Genomic DNA, 25048 nt, shown 5'->3' with positions numbered 1-25048 from the left:
GAAGCAGACTTAAAGCAAAGTGAGGCACAAAGTCATCTGGTTGCCAATTTGGCACTACTGTATCAAGAGTATACATCAATTTTACAAGATACTGTTATCTGATTATATTAATTATGCACATTTTTTCCTGCTAGAGACCTTTGACCATTTTAGTAACTCATTACACTGTACTGATTATAAATGCACTGCACTGATTATAAAACTCTGCAATAAATAAGTAGGAGTGGCAAAGTTACCACCTACTATCATTTATTACTCCAGAGCTAGGTGAAAGGCAAGGAAGGATTGCCTATGGCAGTTTCTTAATTCAGCACTAGTGAGATTTGGGGCTTATTCTGTGCACTGTAGGATGTTCAGCAGCATCCTATAATGTAGCCCACTAGATTCCAGTAGCATTTACCCAGGTGTCAAAGCCAAACAGGTCTCCAGACATTGCCAAATTCTTATGGAGAATCATTAACCTACAAATGGATTCAAATGTATTTAACAACAGTAAGGCTACTGACTCCTAATTAAAATAATTTAGAAATGCATCCAACAAATTAAAAATGACCACTATGTTATAAATTATTTATTATTAATATTATTATAAATAAGTTTTTAGAAATTATCCAAACAAAACAGTGCCTTTATATTGGTTTCTAAGGCTTTTATGAGAGCACTGTAAGAAGGGAACTGTTAAATAAAATATGCTATAGTAGTTCCTTCTGTTGAAAAAAAAAAAATTAGCTGAGAATTTCACATTTCTGCTTTCTTCAATGAGAAACATTTTGAAGAATATTTAAAGCCAACAATGAAATCACAGAAGATTTTAAAATAACATAGGAGCCGAGACAGCCGAACAAACAATTGAAACACAATGCTAGTATAAACTGCAAATTATGGGAATAGTACATAAGACCGTAGGATCCATCTAAATTAACTTGAAGTCTATGGAAATTTACCATAGAATTATCATTCCAAGAAGGTATTATACTCTCTAAGTATCAGTTTATTTTCACAGGCTTTATTTATTAATTCACCTAAAAGTGGGGGTAGGAATTAATTTTCCAAAATATTGTCTATTCCCCTTGAAATAATTCTCAGCCATCTGTGTGGGTTTCTCTACTTCTTTACACCAATATTGCCCATTGATTTTAATAAACAAATATTTCAAGGTAAAAACAGAAACCAGTTGATAGCTCAAGACATACAAAAAGCATCACAAGTTTTTCACTTATTTTTAATGTTATTACCAACAGGCTTAATGATAATCGGTATAAAATGGCTTCTGACCTTCAAAGCCATATAAAGAGAAAAATTTCCCCTACAGATGACAAAAATGCAAAAGACAAAATGCTAACAACAGAACGTAAATTAAATAAAATATTCCACTTGTATTACAAGAACAATCTGAGTCAAAACCGTGACAGTGATTACCTCATTAAAAAGAAACAAATTTCAATCACAAGTATAAGGGTATTTTATAAGAAAACAACCCAAAAAATGCTATAAATCTATAAATTTCTTTTCAAGTCCTATATTAACTAACATAATACCTGAATTGGCCAGCTCCAAGTGTGTCACCTGTAAAAAGACTGTTTCTTGCATCTCTGAGATTTTCTCGAAGTTTCTTATCTAGTTTCTGAAAAATCAAATTTGATAATAACTTTTTTTTTTTCAACGTTTATTTATTTTTGGGACAGAGAGAGACAGAGCATGAACGGGGGAGGGGCAGAGAGAGAGGGAGACACAGAATCGGAAACAGGCTCCAGGCTCTGAGCCATCAGCCCAGAGCCCAACGCGGGGCTCGAACTCATGGACCGCGAGATCGTGACCTGGCTGAAGTCGGATGCTCAACCGACTGCACCACCCAGGCGCCCCCGATAATAACTTTTAAAAAACAATTTCACAGAATTTTGTTCAGGAAAATCATAATATGTTCTTAGTCTCATAATTAAGAAACTTGGAATTTCTTTACAAAACAGCAATTCTAAAATCTAAATATTTTAGCTTCTTTATTCAATATTATCATAACTTGAACTTAAAAAGAACAATGCCTTTTCTACTGTGACTCAGGCCTGATTTGACTTCCAATCACTTTTCATTCACTATTTTTACTTTAGGTACAGCAACAATTTGCAATGAGCCACCGTCTTTCCCCAGTCATGACTCTTTGTATAAGGAATGTGTCCACAGAGTGACGCCACAAGAGGTTCCAGAATAGAGACGGGATATGTGAAAGAAAGCAGCCCTCCATCAATCAATGATTCACTTTGGCTAAGAAAACTAAACAAGGTGAGTGTATCTTCTATCTTTCAATACCACTTACCTTGTTTCCTTTTCATTCGTTTTGTAACTTCTCTAAATCTTATTTTTTAATTTTTAAAGCAAATTTTTGAATGCTCAATTTACTCCAATATAGTAAAATAGCAAAATGAACTTCATTTTAAAAATGGTTATGTCAATATACATTTGCTAAATGAAGTTAAATATAAAATGATTTGGGGGATCAAATTTGTGTAAAATACTACTTGTAGACACAAAGCGGAAAGACGAATATACGTTTTAGTAAACAAGAAAAAGCTGGAACAGCACATAAGAGAAAATCATTTTTCTCCATCATGTAAAGTACACAATGATTACTTTTTATCTTTTGTGGAATTCCAATGTTAAAAAATAAAAATACTTGCTTTTGGTATTTAGTATACAACCCATAGTAATCATATAATATTAACAAAAACACTTGAGGTACTTATGGAAAACAACTGATACATTATTATTTATTGCCAATGGATATCTGCATGAACTCACCACTGCTACCATTTCCGCTGCTGTTCCTCTTGAACATCTGATTATAGGAACAGCACCTATTGTAACAATAGTTAGCAATGATTTCAGCTCTTAATAATTAAAATGGATACTTATAAAACACCTAAGCATCAAAAATACAATAGAAGTATATACAATTTCAGGCGACAAACATAAGAAGATTTATTATCTCAAGAGTAAAAGCAAGGTTTAAAAAAAAGAAACATCAGGGAGTCAAAAAAAAAAAAAAGATTATTTTTTTTTATATAGCATTGGCCAATCGGTGCAATCAGAGATTTTTTTCAATGAATTAACTAAATCAATATATGACTTCCTACAGACAGGTTCAAAGAGTTTGTTCACAGGATTCACTTTAATTTGACTTAAAGGAAAAGAGTGAAAAGAGCTTAGTTAATTTAGTGGTTTGTTATTATTATTCTTTATTTTACAAATTAACAATGAAGTATTACAGTCTAAAAAAAAAATTAAAGATAACATATTCTTCACGTAAAGTGAAAAGCTCCTCAAAGGCCTCAGTTCATTATTGAATCAACTCTATTAGACCTCTTAACTTCTCTCTTTATTACTCCGTTTTATCAAAGGTTGAAATCCTAAAGTTATACAAAAAAAAAAAAAAATCCAATTGCACTGAAAATCTCAGAAAACTGAGAACATTGTAATCTTTATATGCTGAAATTGCTGCATTTTAAATTCTATACAAAGCACGTTCAGTCAACTGGAAAAGTAAAAATGTAGAATATTAGCAAAATTTTTAAAGCTCTTTTCTTCTAAGGGCAAATTATATATGCCTGTTATAAAAAATTCAAATAATATTAGAAATATATAAAGTTAACCCTCTCCACTCCAGCACCATAAAGAATCCCCTCTAAGAGGTTTATGTACACAATGGAATACTACATGGCAATGAAAAAAAATGAAATATGGCCTTTTGTAGCAACGTGGATGGAACTGGAGAGTGTGATGCTAAGTGAAATAAGCCATACAGAGAAAGACAGATACCATATGGTTTCACTCTTATGTGGATCCTGAGAAACTTAATAGAAACCCATGGGGGAGGGGAAGGAAGAAAAAAAAAAAAGAGGTTAGAGTGGGAGAGAGCCAAAGCATAAGAGACTGTTAAAAACTGAGAACAAACTGAGGGTTGATGGGGGGTGGGAGGGAGGGGAGGGTGGGTGATGGGTATTGAGGAGGGCACCTTTTGGGATGAGCACTGGGTGTTGGATGGAAACCAATTTGACAATAAATTTCATATATTAAGAAAGAAAGAAAGAAAGAAAGAAAGAAAGAAAGAAAGAAAGAAAGAAAGAAAGAAAGAAAGAAAGAATCCCCACTAAGAATTAGACATGGATGTCTTCAGGTTATTTTCTACATATAGTCTTTTTTTTTTTTTAATTTTTTTTTTTTAACGTTTATTTATTTTTGAGACAGAGAGAGACAGAGCATGAACAGGGAAGGGGCAGAGAGAGAGGGAGACACAGAATCGGAAGCAGGCTCCAGGCTCTGAGCCATCAGCCCAGAGCCCGACACGGGGCTCGAACTCATGGACCGTGAGATCGTGACCTGAGCTGAAGTCAGACGCTTAACTGACTGAGCCACCCAGGTGCCCCATATAGTCTTATTAAGTGCGTTTATGAAGAGTACAAAAAACAAAAAGAGGTATTATACATCCTGTTCTTAAATTTGCTTTTTTTTATTTAACAGCTTCTTATTGACATCCTCCTATATCAGACTGGCAGGAATTTCAATTTCTCTTTTGCAAAAATCACTTTCTAACACTGTATATAATAAAGGTAGCTCTAATACTTCAGTGGTCTTTATAGTGCTCTTTTTCAATCTACCTTTATCATGAGAATACAACGATCATCAAGGTAAAACAATCTTACATCCACGAAAACCTTAGCATTCAGCACATTTATGGAGAATGTGTAGGATGGCAAATAGGAAGGTTAATTATGTCTGTTTAATGACTGAAAGTTATATATACATGTGCTTTGTTTACAACAGTAACAACTCCACTTGAAGGTACTGAAGGTACTCAAAAGCAGGCAGAAAGTGGAGGAATGTAAAACTCTTGAAAGAACAGCTAGATTTGAAAAATGAGATACGCTGTTAACCAGCTTTCCTTCTGAAGTTACTTTCCAGTTTGCAAGGCACAGAAGAGAAAGAGCTCGGCAGAAAACAGAAGACTTAATGAGCTAAGGAATCAAAGACTGGAGTTCAGGGCTGGAAATTATAGGAGAAAATCCCTAAAAGGAGGGACCCCAAAATTTGCATGCAAATTCTCCTCAAACTTGTCTATATCTTTATTCACAGTATCTGTTTTTGCTTAATTTTCTCATTTGTGAAATGGAGAAACTTTCCAGTGTGATCATTTTAACTGTTAAGGTTTTCAGCGTCTACAAAATTAAAATTGCAATTAGAAGGTTTCTTTTTTTAGATACTTATTTATTTTTTAAAAAAACTTTATTTTTAGAGGGAGAGAATTCGAGCAGGGGAGAGGAGCAGGGGGGTAGGGAGAGGAGGAAGGAAGGAGGGAGAGAGGGAGAGAGGGAGAGGGGGAGAGGGGGAGGGAGAGGGAGAGAGGGCGAGGGAGAGAGGGAGAGGGAGAGGGAGAGGGAAAGGGAGAGAGAGAGAGAGAGAGAGAGAGAGGAAATGAACCTTAAGCAGGCTCCACACTCAGCATGGAGCCCAACATGGGGCTGGATCCCACAACCCTGGGATCATGACCCGAGCTGAAACCGAGTTGGTCATTCAACCGACTGAGCCAGGTGCCCCACAATTTGAAGGTTTCTAAACACATCTATTAGTAATACTAAAGCATAAAATGACACGTTAGGTACTGAATGCAAAGTAGCTGTAAGTAAATTTAGACATACCAAAGAAATGTTTAAAATTCTGAGAGTATAGATTAATATTATATGTAAATTTAGTGTTTTCTGGAACCTTCTGAGTGTACCTTAATAGTTACACTTATCTTTCTACTTAAAAGTATATCTGAAATTTTTCCTAATGGAATATTAAAAGAAAATTAGCAGGCACATAGTTTAAGTCACCATCAAACCATTCAAATGTAGAAAATTATAATTACCAAAGACATCTAAGGAAACAACCCAACAGAGCTATGAAATTCTAACTCAAGAGGAATTAAGTACACCAAATTATTAGAAAAATTATGGTTCTGTATAGTACAGTATATATGTTTTATCCCAATTCTGGAGAGAGAGCCTACAGAGATCCAGACAAGAGGATCTTGTAACAGATGAAAATGAGCTGTCAAGTAATTTATTTTGAAGAAATAACCAGAAAGATTTGAAAACTTACCCAGTGTAACAAAAAAGCAGAAGAGGCTGTCAACAATAGTGTCCATAACAGTTTCCATTTCTGTGTCTGTGATATCTGGCCTATTAATGGCTAAAGTAACAAATGGGGGAAAAAGTACCAAAATTTATGCCTTGATAACATTGGTAATACTTAAACAAGTAAAACTTTTTATGTGTTAAACTTTTAAGTGAATGAGTATCCATTAAAAATTATACTATCTCAAAGAAACACAATACCTCAATATCAGAGTAGTATTAAGAAAAAAATCTACCACATAAAGTATACAAAATTTTTGCCAGAAAATAAAAAAAATCATATTCCATAATTTTATTCACAAACATTAGATGGCTTCCAGAAACTATTGATCTCATTAACCAACTACTGCCAGAAAAGGACAATGCAAATCAATTACTGCAAGACCAGTGTCACATATAATTTTCTTTGTATTATATTAAGTTACTTGAATTTCTTTTCTGACGCATTACACTGTACCTAAGTGGTTTCTTAACTTCAGTGGGTATAAGAATCACTCTAGAAATATGAAAGAAGAGAAAGTTTTTCTGGAAGCTATTAAAAATTCAAGTTTCTTAGCCCTTTTCCTCATGGATTCAATTCAATAGATTCTGATAATTCTAAGAAATCTGCCATTTTTTTTTTAATGTTTACTTATTTTTGAGAGAGAGAGAGATGGGGGTGGGGAGAGTGGGAGGGACGGGGAGGCACAGAGAGAGAGGGGGACAGAGGATCTGAAGCAGGCTCTGTGCTGAGAGCAGAGAGCCTGACATGGAATCAAACTCATGAACCCTGTGAGATCATGACCTGAGCTGAAGTCAGATGCTTAACCAACTGAGCCACCCAAGCACCCGAAATCTGCAATTTTGACAAGCTCCTCAGAGGATTCTTAGGGCTACATTAAAAAGAACAAAACAAAAAAACCCACACTGCTGTGAAGACTATGCTAGACAAAGACCTTACCTTACTCATCTTCCATCTCACACAATACCTTGGCCCAGTATCTGACAAGTAGATGCTCAGTAAATATTTTTAAGAGACTGGACTAAAAATATTATCTATATAATATTTTTAATTTCCCAACACCCCAAATGTGAAAACAAATATAAAACTCAATACAACTTGTGATTATCATGAGAGGAAAGCAGAATCCAACTGGATATACCGAAATATTTAAACAAAGCATGAACCATGCAGAGAACATAAAAATAATAAAGAATTCAACCAGGCAATACAGAATCTGGATGAGGGAATGTGCTAATGTTGCACACTGTCATTCATTCATTCAATCGTATGACAGAAATGGACAAAAGATACAATGTAAATTATGTAAATTCAAGCTACACCAATCCGGAGAAATACTCAACTCATTCTGTGAATCACTGGTACAGGTAAAATCCAAATGGAAGCCTTCAGCCCTGAGGTCCTATGACCTGGTCTCACACCTCTAAATGAGAACTGACTCGAAGAGTCAAAAAAAATGCCCATCAATGACCTCAACTCATTTATGTTAACAACTTGGTTTGAGATAGTAGCTGACTTTGAAAAGATAAATCTGCTTCCTTTATTGGATAAATTCCCAATTCATGAAAAGTAGATGATATTAATAAAAGCCATGATATCAACATATGTATGTTTGGGATAATCTGTTTAACATGATCACTTAAAGCACTTGCAATGTCTGAGAGGATTTGGCACATCATTACCAAATGGTTAAGAGCACGGTCTCTGGATTGAGTGCCTTGGTTTAGTAACCAAATGGTTACTTGGTTTAGAACCAAAATGGTTCTGCCATTTTCTTATCAAGTTACTGAATATCAGTGCCTTGGTTACTTCATTCAGAAAATGGGAATAATACCTACTTCACAAAGTTACTCTGAGAAGTAAATGAACCTGTATTGTAAAGTGCTTATATAACTACCTATTAATATTATAAATATACTAATGAGAATCTAGACAATTAATCACATAATTATGCTTTAAAATTAAACTTGTACTTTAAATTTAATTCTTAAGTTAATTCTTAATAATTTCAGACTTAAGATTAAGAAAAAAAATTAATTACATTTATAAGTATGTGAAGGTGTAATGAATTTAGGCTCACTATAAATTTAATTATTTTTACAAATTCTTTAAATATTAGATTTATAAATTTGCCTGGTCTCATTTTTAAAGTATTTAAAGAAAATACTAAATTTATAAATGCAATTTAAACTGTTTAAGGGAATTCAGCAAACCAAGTAAGCGGACTAAGCTTGTTCATTGGGACTGATTAGAATCTAGTCTGTTTAATCTGAGTTAACTGATCAAAAAAGTTAAGGTGCTTGGTTAGTTTTTTGTTTGTTTTTGCTTTGTTTTAATGGAACACTTCATGAATGTGCATATTATCCTTGCACAGGGGCCACATTAATCTCTGTATGGTTCTAATGTTAGTCTATGTGTTGCTGAAGTAAGCACAAGGTGCTTTGTTTTTATATAACCAGATTTACAAATAATCTAACAATTGGTAAGTTTAGCTTAAGGTTAGCTGAAGGAAAACTGGGCTTTCAACATGAAAGACAGAGAGACACAGAGTGTGAGCAGGGGAGGGGTAGAGACAGGGGAGACACGGAGTCTGAAGCAGGCTCCAGGCTCTGAGCTGTCAGCACAGAGCCCGACATGGGGCTCGAACTCACCAACCATGAGATCATGACCTGAGATGAAGTCGGTCACTTAACCAACTGAGCCACCTGGCACCTCTTAAACAGCTAATTAATTTACAACTCAGTTAATTGTAAATAGATTTATATAAGTAACAACTGTCAAAAATCTACGACGTGGGTAATTCACCAAACACTGAAGGATGTTGTTTAATTTCACCAACAAAGCATGCTGCAGAGCTCAGTAAAAACAAAAAATTGATGTTCTCTTCTCTCAGGGAGCTTAACATCTGGTCCAGTATTTCATAATAGGTACCACTGGCATTTTGAGCAGATAGTTTTCAGTTATGAGCATCATTTACACACTGCAGAACATCTAGCATCCTTAGTCCCTGCTCAATGAATGCTAGTAGAGTGCAGCTAAATGTGACAATTAGAAACACCCTTATAGGTTTCCAAATGTCCTGTTAGATGGACATACTCTCCACTTAAGAACCACTGAAATTTTAGCCACAAACATCTCAATCCTAAAGGAGCAAAATTATTGATTATTTCAATAAACTGGCTAATCATTATCTCCTATAATCTGCGTTTCCTTTAAAATATTCCATGTAAATAATCAATGGAAATATAAGTTTTAGGTAGGCAAGATGAGTAAGTTTTAGAGATCTGCTATACAACACTATCTATAGTAAATACTGTATTGTATACTTAAAAAGGTTAAAGAAGTAGAACTCATGTTAAGTGTTTCACACACAGAAAAAGCAACACAGACAATAAAATGTGGTATAGGTGTTGTGTGTTTGTATGCATGTGTGGTCTGTTAATTTTAATCTACATCCAGGAATGGTCTGTTTACCAAAAGTGGGAATGCAAACTCCAGAGATGGTTAGATAGCATTTGATCAAATACAAATATTCAATCTACTGGTGAATAAACAAGGTATAAAAATCAAGGGAGTCTAATAATCTGTATTTGAAAATGGCACCTATACTTCATTCCTTAATAATGCTATAGTAGCTGTTGATGCCTTAGCCAACCTTTTGTGAATACTTATGTGCCAGAAACTTTTCTAGGCATTTTACACACACTAATCCATTTAATTCCCACAAAAACTCTGTGAGGTAGATAGTATTATTATTCCCACTTTACAGATGACGAAAACTAAAGCACAGAGAAGCAGAGTAACTTGTTCTTGTCCAAGAGTCAAAGTAGTAGAAGACTCATTGAATCCTACTACTAAAATACTGTCTTACTTGTCATGAATAAATCATTCATGTAAGCTGCTGTGGGATAGGTACCTAAAAAGTCAGAGGTTTGGTACTTCATTGAGCTTGCAAAACACGTCTAGTACATGTTGTTATATGTGACAAAATTCAGTCTAAGACTTGTTTTGTGTGCTTTAAAAAAATCTTTTACAGTTGTACTACTGTAAACAAAGCTGGTTTTTGAGAGTACTAAATGTGCTTTTTTTTTTTTTTACAGTACATCACTCACTTTAACGAATTACAATATTCCTGTTTTTACATACCACGATATGAAACAAGCTCCTTATTTTGATTACATAATACAAACATATCATCTTCCAAAGTAATAAAATTGAGATACTGATCAAAAACCTGGAAATAAAAGAAAAGGTTTATACATCAATTTTACAATATTTTTGAAAATTTTATTTATTTTCAAAGAGAAAGAGAATGAGTGGGGTGGGGACAGAGGATTCAAAGCAGGCTCCAGCTGACAGGAGAGAGCCAAATGTGGGCCTCAAACTCACTAACTGTGAGACCAAGAGTTGCATGCTACACTGACTGAGCCAGCCAGTCACCCCAATTTTGCAATACTGAAAGCACATTTAGCTTGACTTAATCAACCAATGGAAAATAATGGAAAAAATTACCATTATATTTAATAACTAAAAATTATACCATGTGGCAGATTGCCTCATTGGGTAAGAATGAGGAGTTGATATTAAAAAGGAATATAAACAAGACTTTGGTCAATAAATTATCAAGGAGGAGAGTACTATCTTCAGATAACAACATTTATGAAGATAAAAAGATTTTTTCAAAAACTATGCTTGGGATGGGAATGTATATCAGTTTTGAAGAAAGAAATTGCAATTTAATTTTTATGTTCACTTTAATCACACTTTCCTAAGTAAGTCATAGTAACAATTTTTCCACCATGAACACTTATAAGTGGGAAAAAAGTTATACTAGTTCTTTAGAAGGGCAAATCAGGAGAAAAATTAAGAAAATTCTCAGAAGTACACTGAATTTAGTTAAACAAACTGAAAACCATTCCTATTATTTTATGTAAAATAATAAACTTTGAAAAGAATATTAAAACATAAGCCTCAAAAACTAATCAGAAGTAATAGTAGACTATCTAAATCATAGAATGAAAACTCAGTGGGAAAAAATGGGAAGCAAATGCATGGTTGTTTTGTCTTTTATTTCCCCTATATGATTCCCTAGAATTTCATGTCTTGTCCAATGTCAAGCACAAGGCACAGTACTGCTATAACCAAGAAAAGATTTTACAGATTTATTTATAACTAAGCTGAACCTATCTAAATGGTAAATATGATGTAGAACTGCTGGCCTGTTGTAAATTCCTTCCCTCTTATAAAATGTAATGTAACTTCGTTGGATCTTCTCTCCTAAGTAAGACCTGAAGATAATACGGTGACTATAGTGACTATAAATAATGTCAACATATTTTTGGTATAATTTGTAACAACCCAACTGCCAAACTATTTCTAAGTTGAGCTAAAAAGATGATACAAATCCTAGACTAAAACAAAGACTGATTAAGCATTTTATTTTTATCTTTCAAATTCATCAAATAACATGTACCATTAGTTTGGTGTATTCTGCCTAGTTCAAATTAAAGGTAATTTACATTATCAAAAAAAGTATTGAGTCTAAATATTTCTTAGGTTGACCTCGTCTTTTGTAAATGAGAAACTTAAGTGAACTAACAGGTTTTAAAATACACTAAATTTTACATTAACAAAATGTCATCAGCTAATCAAAATCTCTTACCTTGGCTACTTGTGTTACTGCACTAGCAGCTAAGGCTGCATTTGCAATATCTTCCAGTTTACTTCTTGAAATAGCAGAAATAAAATTTAAGTAATATGATTCATAGAGTTGATTTCGCAGATCCTATAAATACAATGAATACTTCATTCCTATGCACACATATAAAAGATGACCACAGACAGAAATCATTTAGATACTGTAAGAGTAAGATTTTGGAGGATAATACACATATTTAAATGACAATTAAAAAAAACCCAAGAGAAGAAAGTTATGTAGAAGTACTAGTTACTTGGTTGCCAGATATAATGGACCTATATATTAATAATTAAAGTTATAATTCTATTATCAATAAAATTCTACTAATTATAGTATCACACAAAACTGCTTTGAAATAGTTTATTTCCCTTTTTCTCAAAAATCTCCAGAAATGGCTCTCTTGTATAGTAAAATGCTTATTATATTTTGCAGCTAATACCTTCTACTGCTCTTAATAAAACAACACACTTCCTTCACTGTTCAGACATAATTCCAATGACCAATTCCAGAAGTATTACTTCTCAATCATCCAAAAGTACCATAATTTAAGTTATGCAAATTCTTAAATCAAATTTACTTATCTTCTTAAACTCTAGGAAAAATAGATATCTAAATAACCATACAGGCATACCTTGGATATATTGCAGGTTCAGTTCCAGACCACCACAATAAAGCGAACATTGTAATAATATGAGTCAAAATAATTTTCTGGTTTCCCAGTGTCTATGAAAATTATGTTCACACTATGCTGTGGTCTATTAAGTGTGCAAGAGTCTTATGTCTAAAAAAAGAGTATATACCTTAATTAAAAAATACTTCAGGGGCGCCTGGGTGGCTCAGTCGGTTAGGTATCCGACTTCGGCTCAGGTCATGATCTCGCGGTCTGTGATTTCGAGCCCCGCGTCGGGCTCTGTGCTGACTGCTCAGAGCCTGAAGCCTGTTTCCGATTCTGTGTCTCCCTCTCTGTGACCCTCCCCCGTTCATGCTCTGTCTCTCTCTGTCTCAAAAATAAATAAACGTTAAAAAAAAAAAATACTTCACTGCTAAAAAATTTAAGCTTTCAGTGAATTATCATTGATCACAGATCACTATAACAAATATAATAATAAAAGAGTTTGAAATAGTCTGATTATTACCGAAACGTGACAGAGAGGCAGAAAGTGAGTTAATGTTATTGGAAAAATGGCATCAACAGACCTGCTTGATGCAGGGCTGTGACAAACCTTCTCTTTCTAAAAAAGTGAATTATCTGTGAAACCTAATAAAACAAGGTATGCCTGCATTTCTTTGAATCTAAGAAAATGTCAATTGAAAGAGGCACCATTATGTTATATAACACCAAGAAAGAATTAATGCTGCCAATAAAATTCTATAACACACCATCAATTTTAAGATGCATCTGGTATTGGAGATGTTTAAATGTGAAAAACTGAGGATTTGGAGGCTGTGTGAAGAAGGTAGCAAGCAGGGCAGTGGTTTAACAAAGGTTGGGACATTGGTTAAAGGATAAAGGACTAATAATTATGAGGACTGAGAAAATAAGTATGTTGAGGATATTGGGAGTCATGTTTGTCACTGTCAGAAAAAGGAGTTACAAATTTGTAAAGGGAAAAAGAAACAACTAGGATAAATCTTGTATTTCTGAAATGAAACTGTTTTGGATATTATATATGTCTACAGAGATAAGGAAGAAAATTGCTAGAGTTAAATACAGATATAACAATGCTGATTCCAAGAGACACATGTACCCCAACGTTTGGCTACTGACAATAGCCAAAGTTTGGAAAGGGCCCAAATGTCCACCAACTGCTGAATGGATAAAGAAGATGTGGTATACATATTCAATGAAACGTACTCGGCAACCAAAAAGAATGAAATCTTGCCATTTACAACTCTGTGGATCGAACTAGAATGTATTATGCTAAGTGAAATTACTTCAGTCAGAGACAAATATATGACTTCACTCATATGTGGGATTTAAGATACAAAACAGGAGAACATAATGGAAGGGAAGCAAAAATAATATAAAAATAGGAAGGGAGACAACCCATAAGACACTCTTAAAACTAGAGAACAAATGGAGGGTTGCTGGAGGGGTGTTGAATGGGGGCAAGGGCTAAAGGGGAGAGGGGCATTAAGGAGGATACTGGTTGGGATGAGCACTGGCTATTAAATGTTAAATGATGAATCACTAAATTCTATTCCTGAAAAAAAATTTTTTGATCAATAATGTAAATAAAAAATTAAAAAAACCTGTCTCTACATATAAGAACTCATATTACCTGGCACATTCTGTCAATATTTTCTTCAGTTGGCATTACAAAGTACACTGCGGGAACATCTGGAATAGGATCTCGATCAGAGTGTAAAAGCCTAAAGAACATAAAATTCAACTTTTTCTTAGTCATTTATCTAAAAAGATAGTTTAAAACAGTACTTCTCAAATCAAGGATGAATCATTTTACAGACAATGACCAGTACACTAAAAGCTCTTGCTTCAATTAATCGTTTAACCCAGGCTTCTCCTTTTATCAGTGCTAACATTATTTGTTAGTAAGATCCTCATGTCAGTCTTCATCTCTTCTATTACAATCACCTTTATTTCTAATACCAATATTCTTCCTGAATGAGAACTAAAGTACATTCAATAGCAATTTTATTCCCATTTTTCACAGAAATATGTTTGGGGGAGGGTAAGCAGAGGAAAAATTCAGTTCTCCAAGAGAGGGAAAACAGGAAGCTGGAGGAGTCTTTAAAAACAATGAAAAAATTTAACCATAAGTAAAATCAAGTGTGTGTGTGTATATATATACACACACAATACACACACACATACACACACACACACTTTAATGTTTATTTTCGAGAGAGAAAGAGAGCAGGGGAGGGGCAGAGACAGAGGGAGACAGATTTGTTATATTTATCAAACATACCAGAAATAATATAACCAAATACATTCAGTAGTTAAGAAGACAACATAGATAGCTCCTATAGTGGTTAACAATCATTATCCCATAGATACTTAAATTTTTCATATTAACGATAAACTAATTTAGACATTCTTTAAAAAGTATATTCAGGGGTGCCTGGGTGGCTCAGTCAGTTGAGCGTCTGATTTCAGCTCAGGTCATGATCTCACAGTTTGTGAGTTCGGGCCCCACGTTGGGCTCTGTGCTGACAGCTCAGAGCCTGGAGCCTGCTTCAGATTCTGTGTCTCCCTCTCTCTCTGCCCCTCCCTGACTTGTGCTGTCTCTATCAAAAATAAATAAATGCAAAAAAAAAAATTAAAAAAAATAAATAAAAAGCATATTCAAACCGAAGGAATAAAAAATTTTCAGAGATGGAAGAGAACTTAAGACAACCAGTTCTGTTCTTTCATATAAGAGGGTAAACTAGTCTTTACGAAAAGACATGAGAGAGAAAATTTAAATTCTGAAATTATAAAACCTCAGACTGAGAATTATTTCTAACTTCAAAGTAAATAGTTAAATGTTGTTTTATACAAGTACTGTAACCTAACATTATTTTCTGTATAAATGATGTCCTTTAATAACTGGATTTCAAGGTGGCCAAAGATATCCTTTAGCAATGTATCTGAAAACAAATGTCATTATTAGAAACATGTTAAAACTCACAGATGCAGAGTGATTCCCATGTCTCTCAGCTCTTTTACTGATAGCAGTGGAGAGATGATATCTTGGCCAAATCTGTCATAAATGAGCACCTGGTTTAAAAAAAAACCGTGTTTTCGAAACATTATCAGTAAACAGCTGACAGAGAGCTCATATTAAGACAATGTTGAAGTATATTCTATTTTAATAAATCATGTATGCTGAATTCTTATACTTACCTCAATTTAATATTTTCTGTCATTGCCCAAAACGTTCACGTATGTCATACATAATCTAGTTTTTAAAGCATGATCACTTAGGCTAAATTAATATTACATAAATTTATTCTCATAGAATATTTTTGCTAGGATAAACGTACTAGCAACTACAAAATACTTATCTTAAGCTATAATAAAGGATCTTTAATATTCAGCAAACTCACATACACTTCCCCACCAAGTTTACATCAATCCTTTCTAAAAAGAGAGAAGTAAAAATAGTCCCTCTCAAAACTAATGGGTAACAGGTTCTAAGACTGTAAAGAAAATTTGGTAATTTAAGCATCTCAGGTTAGTAAGATGCTCATTTAAAAAATGAGTGAGTGACTGGGTTGGCTGGGTGGCTCAGCCGGTTAAGCATCTGACTTCGGTTCATGTCATGATCTTGTGGTTCTTGGGTTCAAGCCCTGAATTGGGCTCTGTGCTGACAGCTCAGAGCTCTGAAGCAGGCTTCAGATTCTGTGTCTTCCTCTCTCTCTGCTCCTCCCCTGTGTGACTCTCTCTCAGGAAATGAATAAACATAAATAAACAATTTTAAAGAATTAAGTCCCTAAAGAGTACATGCTAGCCTTATTCTGTCACATACATTTCTTCACATTCTAAAATATTATGACATCTTTGAGGGGTAGAAAGAACTCTGAATCTTCTAACTTAAAATTAGTTTTAGAGTTAAGGCTAATAAAAGAGAAATTTCAACTAGTGTTTCTTTACAACTACATCAATAATTCTTTACAGAGTAAGAAACTGCTAATGAGGGATGAAGCATGCTGTCATAAAAAAATGTGTTTCCTATATGACAGCATTTCCTTTAGAATAGCTAAAACTCTTGGGTGTCTGGGTAAACTCAGTCAGTTAAGTCTGGCTTTGGCTCAGGTCATGATCTTACCATCCATGAGTCCCGCATCGGGCTCTGTGCCGACGGCTCAGAGCCTCGAGCCTGTTTCTGATTCTGTGTCTCCCTCTCTTTCTGCCCCTTCCCCACTCATGATCTCTCTCAAAAATAAAATAAAAACATAAAAAAAATTAAAAAATAAAAGCTAAAACTCTTCTGCTCTAGTTCTAAGAGGTTGGGTGTTTCATTTCTCATAAATATCTTCCATCTCTAAATCTCAATATGTCTATATTATTAATCTTGTGATACATAAGTACTGGATAGGGAAAGAATTTGACACAAATCAGATTGTACCCAAGAAATTCTCGAGCTATTTAATTCAAAAGCTTAATAAAGGCTTTAGAAACAATAATCGAGCACTGTTTATTCAAGGAGCAATAACAGGATGCCCACAAATAAACATGAAAGAAGGCAAAAATTAGGGGATATTTTGAAGCTTAACCTAGGAATTCATATAGATGACCTTAACCATCTTTAGAGTTAACCAAAGGACTTATAAGGATCATCAGAGTTTTCAAAACACCCCAAACAGTTACCAGGTTGAGTTGTTCTCAATTATTAGCAAAAAATAAATATAAAGTGACTATAAACTAACAAGTGTAAACCTAAGCAGCTGAATTCTAGTCTGTCTGAAGAAAGAAAGTATAAAGTTTAAAATGAACAAGCTTAAAGAACAGGAATTTTTAAAGGTACTTCATCATTTCTCAAGGGAGAAATATTATAGATTGCTTTCTGGTCCAATTAACAATTTTACTGACAGTTTTATATATCATAAATTAACCAGCATTATGGTTTACAGATCACTCTCTACCCAAGTCTGACTAACCTTGAACAAGCTTGCGAGATCCAAATTCTGGACCTGCAAAGCTAAGGAACAAAACATCAACCAGATGAAAGACCTACTAGTGAGGGGCCATTCAAGAGATCAGCTGGATTCCCTGGATGCATATTATTATCCTTGCCTGTCTCCCTCCATAAAATGTTTATTAAAAAGATTCACATTAAGAAACCATGTTAAATAAAAATAAACTCTCCATGCATAACTAAAATGCGCTACTGTTCAGCATTAGCAAGAAATTCCCTCCAATCACCACCAATAAAGACCAAGCAAAAATAATTAAAATAAATTAAAGTTAAAATATTAAATAAAGTTAAATTAAAATTAAAATAAAGTCTCTTACCTTCCATACTGGTTCTCCAGTGCTGTTTTTAACATGAGGCACATTGAAATTCAGCATACGCTTCAAAGCCACTGGAAATGAAAACAGTCTTATTAAGTATTATCATTGTCAGTTGGTTAAGCATCCGACTTCAGCTCAGGTCATGATCTCACAGTCCGTGAGTTCGAGCCCCGTGTCGGGCTCTGTGCAACAGCTCGGAGCCTGGGACCTGCTTCAGGTTCTGTGCCTCCCTCTCTCTCTGCCCCTCCCCTGCTCATGCTCTGTCTCTCTCTGTCTCAAAAATAAATAAAAAACATTATAAAAAAAATTTTTAAATATTATCATTGTGGAACGCCTGGGTGGCTCAGTCAGTTAAGCAACCGACTTCAGCTCAGGTCACATTCTCACGGTTTGTGAGTCAAGCCCCATGTCAGGCTCTGTGCTGACAACTCAGAGCCTGAAGCCTGCTTCAGATTCTGTGTCTCCCTCTCTCTCTCTGCCTGCTCCCTGCTCACACTCTGTGTCTCTCTCAAAAATATATAAAAAACATTAAAAGAATTAAAAAAAAATTATCATTGTTTTTCATGATTTCATTCCCCACCCCCCTCATCTATTACTTACCACCTCAAAACAAAATGCACAAATCACTCTAGTAAAACTGATAAATCAAATGAATGGATATGTAAAAGCAGGTCAGACTGTGTAAGACCATTCCATCAACAGCTAATTGGGCAAGTGTTTGCGGAGATTTTCTGTCCCCAGATGACAATGTGGAAAATGTTCTGAAAGAAGCCTTTTCCATTCCTCCTGACAAGCCCCACACTACATTTTTTTTTTTAGTTTAAAAATATTTTAATTCCAGTATAGTTAATATACAGTGTTATACTAGTTGTAGATATATGATAGAGTAATTCAATAATTCTGTACATTATTCAGTGCTCATCATGATGTGTACTCTTTAATCCCCATCACCTATTTTACTCATCTCCCCACCCACCTCCCCTCTGATAACCATCAATTTGTTCTCTATAGTTAGGAGTCTGTTCTTGGTTTATTCTTTTTCTTTCTCCTTTGCTTGTCTTATTTCTTAAATTCCATATGAGTAAAATCATATGGTATTTGTCTTTCTCCGATTTATTTCACTTAGCATTATACTGTCTAGCTCCATCCACGTTGTTGCAAATGATAAAGGGATAGCATCTAAAATATATAAAGAACTTATACAACTTAACAACCAAAAAACAAATAATCTAATTAAAAATGGGCAGAAGACATCAATAGACATTTCCTCATACATTTTATACAGATGCAAAAAGAAATTTTATCAACTACAAATTTGCAGTGGTCTCAATAGATAACTGGTGTTGTTGTCTATTTACTACTGTCTGGCTGAAAGCACAGATCAGCATCACTCTTCTGAAAAACAAAAACTACAGGGGCGCTTGGGTGGCGCAGTCGGTTAAGCGTCCGACTTCAGCCAGGTCACGATCTCGCGGTCCGTGAGTTCGAGCCCCGCGTCAGGCTCTGGGCTGATGGCTCGGAGCCTGGAGCCTGTTTCCGATTCTGTGTCTCCCTCTCTCTCTGCCCCTCCCCCGTTCATGCTCTGTCTCTCTCTGTCCCCAAAATAAATAAAAAACGTTGAAAAAAAAATTAAAAAAAAAAACCAAAAACTCCATAGGATATATTTAAGTGGTTCATATACAAAACCTTCATACAGTAGGTCTATGTTTTAGTTATCTTGTAATACATTTTATGACCAATTTGCCTCATCAGATTCAATGAAAAGTTATACTGTTCAATATTATATGCTCCATGGAAAAAGTGAGACTTTCCCAAAGATATGGTAGATAACTCCTGATAAGAAAATATACAATTTCTAAAATCAAAGCAGTTATGCTCTATGTGTTACTGAATTTTGAGATTTTTAGTGCTCATCTGTTCATGTGTATTACAGATTCAGAAATATTTTCTAAGGAAAATTAAAATCTCTCTATACTTCTGTGTGAAGTTGAAAAGTCCTTGGGGTGCCTGGATGGCTCAGTCGATTAAGCGTCGACTTCTGCACAGGTCATGATCTCACGGTTCATGAGTTCCAGCCCCGCATCGGGCTCTGTGCCAACAGCTCAGAGCCTAGAGCCTGGAGCCTGCTTTTGATTCTGTGTCTCCCTCTCTCTCTGACCCTCCCCCATTCATGCTCTGTCTCTGTCTCAAAAATAAACATAAAAAAAAAAATTAATAATTTAAAAAAAAAAAAAGAAAGGCCAAATATTCAAGGAAGGGTATTAGTTGGGTAATTAAATTTTTAAGATTGGCAACCCTGAAATCTATTTGGTTGATCTTTAAAAGCATTTGGGGGTTCCTGGGTGGCTCAGGTGGTTAAGCTTCCATCTTTGGCTCAGGTCATGATCTCATGGTTCCTGTGTTCAAGGTCCACATCGGGCTCTGTGCTGATGGCTCAGGGCCTGGAACCTGCTTCGAATTCTGTATCTCCCTCTTTCTCTGCTCCTCCCCTACTCATGCTCTGTCTCTCTCACAAAAATAAACAAACATTTAAAAAAATTAAAAAATAAAAAATAAAATCATTTGGATTAGACTTTATTGATACAAAATAATCTACAGGTCATACTCTTCCCTACATAATACATTATACTATATATTATATATATAGTATATATAATTGACCATATAATGTTCAAATCACCAGTGTATTAATTTTTGGTATATTGATTCACACACTAGAAAAACCTCTATTAAATGCTAAGCTTACAAATACTATGATATTATACAAAAAAAAAATACATAAACAAGCAAAAAAACACTTTGATACTTAAAACTGAAGTAACATAGGAGGCATACAAGGTGCTGCAGAATGAACTCTCCCACTGAGCTTTTGGCAAGTTCTTCCACCTCCAGGCAATATAGCCATCATCACCCTGGCACCCATGGCCCAACAAAAAGAAAATCTTGTTTCTAGGAACTGTTCACAGTCTTGGGACAACTAGGAAAAACCACAGCCCAGGCTGCATCAGAGTCCCAGGTGTATAGTTTCTCTAGAGCTAGGCCTTACTTTACTGAAAAAGGCCAGTATCAGCAGATATTCCCACATCTGCCTTCCTAGTCCCATCTAGGTGCGTTTCTTCAACTGTGATCCTTGGCTAACTTGTTAACAGATTTTGACACAGTGGATTCCTTAATAAAGTACAGGGCCTGTGTTCAAAGAATATGTAAGAATGTATTTTTAGTTTCATCAGAGTAACTCTCCTATAGGCTTAAATCATTGCTTTTAAATGAAATGGCAAACTAGTTTTCTTTACTGGCTCTAAACATATCATTTCTAGACTTGGTTAATATAGTTTCACCCTAACCTGAAATATTTTCTTTACTCATCTGCTATATATTCAACCACATTTACTATTCATTCAACAAATGTTTAGTTATTGTTTACCATATGCTGGGCACTGCTCCAGCCGATGGCACTAAACACAACAGACTGAATAAAAATTACCTATCCTCAAGGAACTTTCATTTTGGTTGGGGTAAAAAGACAACAGATTAAGTTAAACATATGGCATATAAGATTATATTAAGTGCTATGGAGTAAAACAAAGGGAAGGGGGGAGAGCTGGAGTGTAATTTTAGTTTTACTTATTTTTATTAAAAAAATTTTTTTTAGTGTTTATTAATTTTGAGGGGGGGGGGCAGAGCGATAATCCCAAGCAGGCTCCATGCTGTCAGCGCAGAGCCTGATGTGGGGCTCAAACTTATAACCATGAGATCATGACCTGAGCCAAGATCAAGAGTCAAATGCTTAACCAACTGACCCATCCAGGAGCCCCTGCAGTGTAATTAAAAACAATTTTTTTTAACGTTTATTTATTATTGAGAGACAGAGCATGAGCATGGGAGGGGCAGAGAAAGGAGGAGACACAGAATCCAAAGCAGGCTCCAGGCCCTGAGCTATCAGCACAGAGCCTGACGTGGGGCTTGAACTCACAAACTGTGAGATCATGACCTGAGCCGAGTGATGCTTAACTAACTGAGCCACCCAGGTGCCCCCTTGCAGTGTAATTTTAAATAGAGTAGACAAGAAAGGCCTCCTGAGAGGGTAACATTTGAGTAAAGATGAGAGAGTGAGCCATGCAGATGTCTCTGAAAGAATATCCAGAAAGGGGTAACAAATAAAAAGGCTCTCAAGTGGGAGCATTCCAACGTGTTCAAGCAAAGGGGAGAGTAATAGGGAGTCAGGTCAGAAAGTTAAGCAGGAAATATATCACATAAAGCCTTGTAGACCACTATAATATTATTTTGGTTTTTACCAGGATTGAAATGGAAAGCTGTTGGAGAGTTCTGCGCAAATATGTGACAAGATCACTTTGTTACTTTGTGGGGGAAAAAAAATGAAGGGGAACAGGAATATAACAGCAAAACAACTAAATAAGAGGTTATTGCAGAAATTCTTGGCGTTCTGGACCTGCGTGAAAGCAATGCCAACAGTCAGATTGTGAATGTATTTTCAGAGTAGAGCTGATAACATTTACTCACAGATCTGATGTGGGATATGAAAAACAGAAGTGAAGAAACCTTAAAGGTTTCTGACCTGTGCAACTAACTACAAGGGTGGAGTTGCTATTAATTGAAATGGGGTAAATGGAATTCAGAGGAAAAGGTCCAGGCCTGAGATATAAACTTGGGGATTATGAGCATATAGATGATATCTAAAGCCAAGAGGCTACATTAGGTCACTGCAAGAAAGAAAGCAGTGGATCTGCGGCTTGCCAAGGTTGGGAAGCGGGAGTGTTGAGCAAGAACCTTCAACAGAGAGGCATGCATGAAGGGCAACGATAGGTAACACAGGATGTTGTCTGTTGCACTAAAGGTAAGAATAAAGAGGGTGAGTGATCCAAGAAACTTTCACAAATCAGATGACTTTTAAGTGACCTTTAAAAGATAAATATTCTTCAAGCAGGAAAACAAAAAATAGCCATGCTAGTTAGTTATCCTCTCTATACCTTAGTTTTCTCATCTATAAAATGGAGACAATACACATAAAATCACTTAAAACAATGCTTAGGAATACTATTCAGTATCAGCTATTATCTACCCAAATAGATCGCAAATTCCTGTGTCCCATGGTGTCTTCATCTAGAATATTTGAGAACTGATTTTGAGTTACTTCCAAAAACATTCTCAATAGTCATGAGGGAAAGGTTTACTTCTAGTACTCTAGCACACATATAGGGGTTTACCTTTGTCGGAAAATAAGACAGAACTCAACTAGAGTACTAATCTGATAAATGATTATTATGGCATAACCTATCTAGTTGTAATGTGAAATCTTACTACAATGAAGTGTATTTCCACAGAAATTGAAATTATATTAGGATTCAACATTCTACAAAGTTTCTGCATATAAAAATTACTACCATAAAAATTTTATTTTTCAAAACGCTGCTTTCTATTGGTTTCTAAGCAAAACGCTGCTTTCTAAGTCTTCCTTGATATGTTATTTTATTTTAATATGTAACATGACCTAATTCATTGAGCTTCATTAAGCTGTCAGAACCATACTGCAAAGACAAGTGGGGCTTCTATTTGCTTACTGGTAAAACGTATGCCAGGTATTCCCCAAACCTTACTTATTTAAATTATGCCTAACTTCACCTGATAGCTTATACTAAATTTATCTAATGGAAAAAGCAGAACACAATTCCATATGCACTGTGTTATTACTAGATAGTCTAATCATTATTTTCTTTGAATTCCTAAGGAAGGAATCAAGCACAGCTGAAATCCCTTCTGGTAAGCCATATTAATTGTAACCATTTATTTTCCAGTTCGAATTAACATGCAAAAGAACTTAATTACAAGGGAAAGAATTTCCAATTGTGCATACTCTTGATGGTTTGTTTCTATCAGCTCCTCAGAATTCACAGCCTGCCAACTTTCAGGACAATTCGCTAACAGGAACAAACCATTAGTCTGTAGCTAACAAGTATAAACTCTGTTGTCATCAGAAGTTTACAAAAAATAAGTAAAAACAAAATATCTAACATGTAAAAATATGAAAGCTAAAGGGAAGAAATATGTACTTTAAAAAAAACACATTTAACGGTACAAACAGAAGCTGTATGACTGCTCTATCGAGGATGAAACTAATAGTTTTACAATACTAATCTGTCAAACGGTTAAAATGACAAAGCTACTAATTCATTTGTTTTTTGCCATTCTTGAATTCCATTCCAGTAAGCTAAAGAAGGAAATCTTTATCACTGGGCATTTCTCTTCAGGTGCCCCCAAAAGACTGGTCCAAAGAAGAGAAACGGCAGAAGGTAAGCTGCTCTGAAAGAATACTTAAATTTTGTAATTGTGAAGGAAATGCCTCCAAACGAAACTCTTTCAACATTAAAATCTAGAGAAGACCTGGACCAGGCACAGAAACAAACCCGGAGACTTCATAGGTGGCATCACAGGGGAATATCTATGTTGTTATCTGCCAGCTGCCAGATATTCTTGTGATGGCCTTTTGAGGCCCAGCAGAAAAGGGACAGGAGCAGGGCCATAGCAACCCTTAAGCCCCTTTTCCTGAACCACAAATGAGGCCGCGTTCTCGAGCTATTACATCTCTTGCCTAAAAACTCAAAAGGGGAGGGGCTCTCGATGCTCTGGGAACTGGATTGAGCTTCAGGAGGTCCATCTCAGAGCTGCACACACCACGACCGAGGGAGGGCGACAAGCAGGAGAAGAAATCCCCACCACAGGCACAAAACCGCAGGGAGAAGGGAGTAAGACGTACCTGTTTGTCTCTCTCGAATACTGGCTGCTGCAGCCGTCGCCATCTTGACTCCCACCATCCACTGCCCGGTTAGCGAAGAACCCGAGGATTACGTGGCTGCCCGGACTGCCCCGGAAGCAAAGCCCAGAGGGGCGGGGTCAAGGGAGGTTCCTGGTGGCCGGATCCCGCCTCCTTCAGCTCTCTTCAGAACTTGGAGACGCAGTGAGCTTAGTTAGTACCTGAACACCTGGTAGTGCTTACTTTCCAGCTGCGTAATAGTAGGAATTTTTATCCTATCTAATCAAGCCACAGCTTCTCAGATGGTAGCTGCGTTGAATAGAGTTGTTAGGGTAGGAGCGTGGTGTAATGCTAAGAACCTAATTAAATACTAAATTGGTCGTTTACAGATCTCTTAAGTGGTGAGAAGGCTCTAGGGGATCTAAAGATCACTGGACTAAAGTAAATGAAG

The 25048-nt window shown here is 35.5% G+C and overlaps 1 protein-coding gene and 1 non-coding gene across 2 annotated transcripts in view; both read right to left on the bottom strand.

The window, feature by feature from the left end:
* The window catches only part of SCFD1 (sec1 family domain containing 1), a 116041-nt gene extending 91307 nt beyond the window's left edge, over nt 1-24734 (bottom strand). The window contains exons 1-9 of the mRNA XM_015073767.3: nt 24601-24734; nt 17829-17899; nt 15502-15590; nt 14149-14239; nt 11831-11953; nt 10315-10402; nt 6133-6222; nt 2794-2849; nt 1539-1624 (exon numbers count right to left, since the gene is read on the bottom strand). Coding sequence (XP_014929253.2) covers nt 1539-1624; nt 2794-2849; nt 6133-6222; nt 10315-10402; nt 11831-11953; nt 14149-14239; nt 15502-15590; nt 17829-17899; nt 24601-24658 — 752 coding nt within the window. The 5' untranslated portion in view covers nt 24659-24734. The remainder of the gene's footprint in view (nt 1-1538; nt 1625-2793; nt 2850-6132; nt 6223-10314; nt 10403-11830; nt 11954-14148; nt 14240-15501; nt 15591-17828; nt 17900-24600) is intronic.
* Nucleotides 8498-8601, bottom strand: LOC113601610 (U6 spliceosomal RNA). Its single transcript, XR_003422903.1, has one exon. It is a non-coding gene; the product is annotated as a U6 spliceosomal RNA (small nuclear RNA).
* Nucleotides 24735-25048: the final 314 nt, after the last annotated feature.

Source organism: Acinonyx jubatus, chromosome B3 (assembly GCF_027475565.1).
Source record: "Acinonyx jubatus isolate Ajub_Pintada_27869175 chromosome B3, VMU_Ajub_asm_v1.0, whole genome shotgun sequence".
Lineage (NCBI taxonomy): Eukaryota > Metazoa > Chordata > Mammalia > Carnivora > Felidae > Acinonyx > Acinonyx jubatus.
Note: the sequence above shows the minus strand (reverse complement) of the source record. Positions and strands in the feature narration are given on the sequence as shown.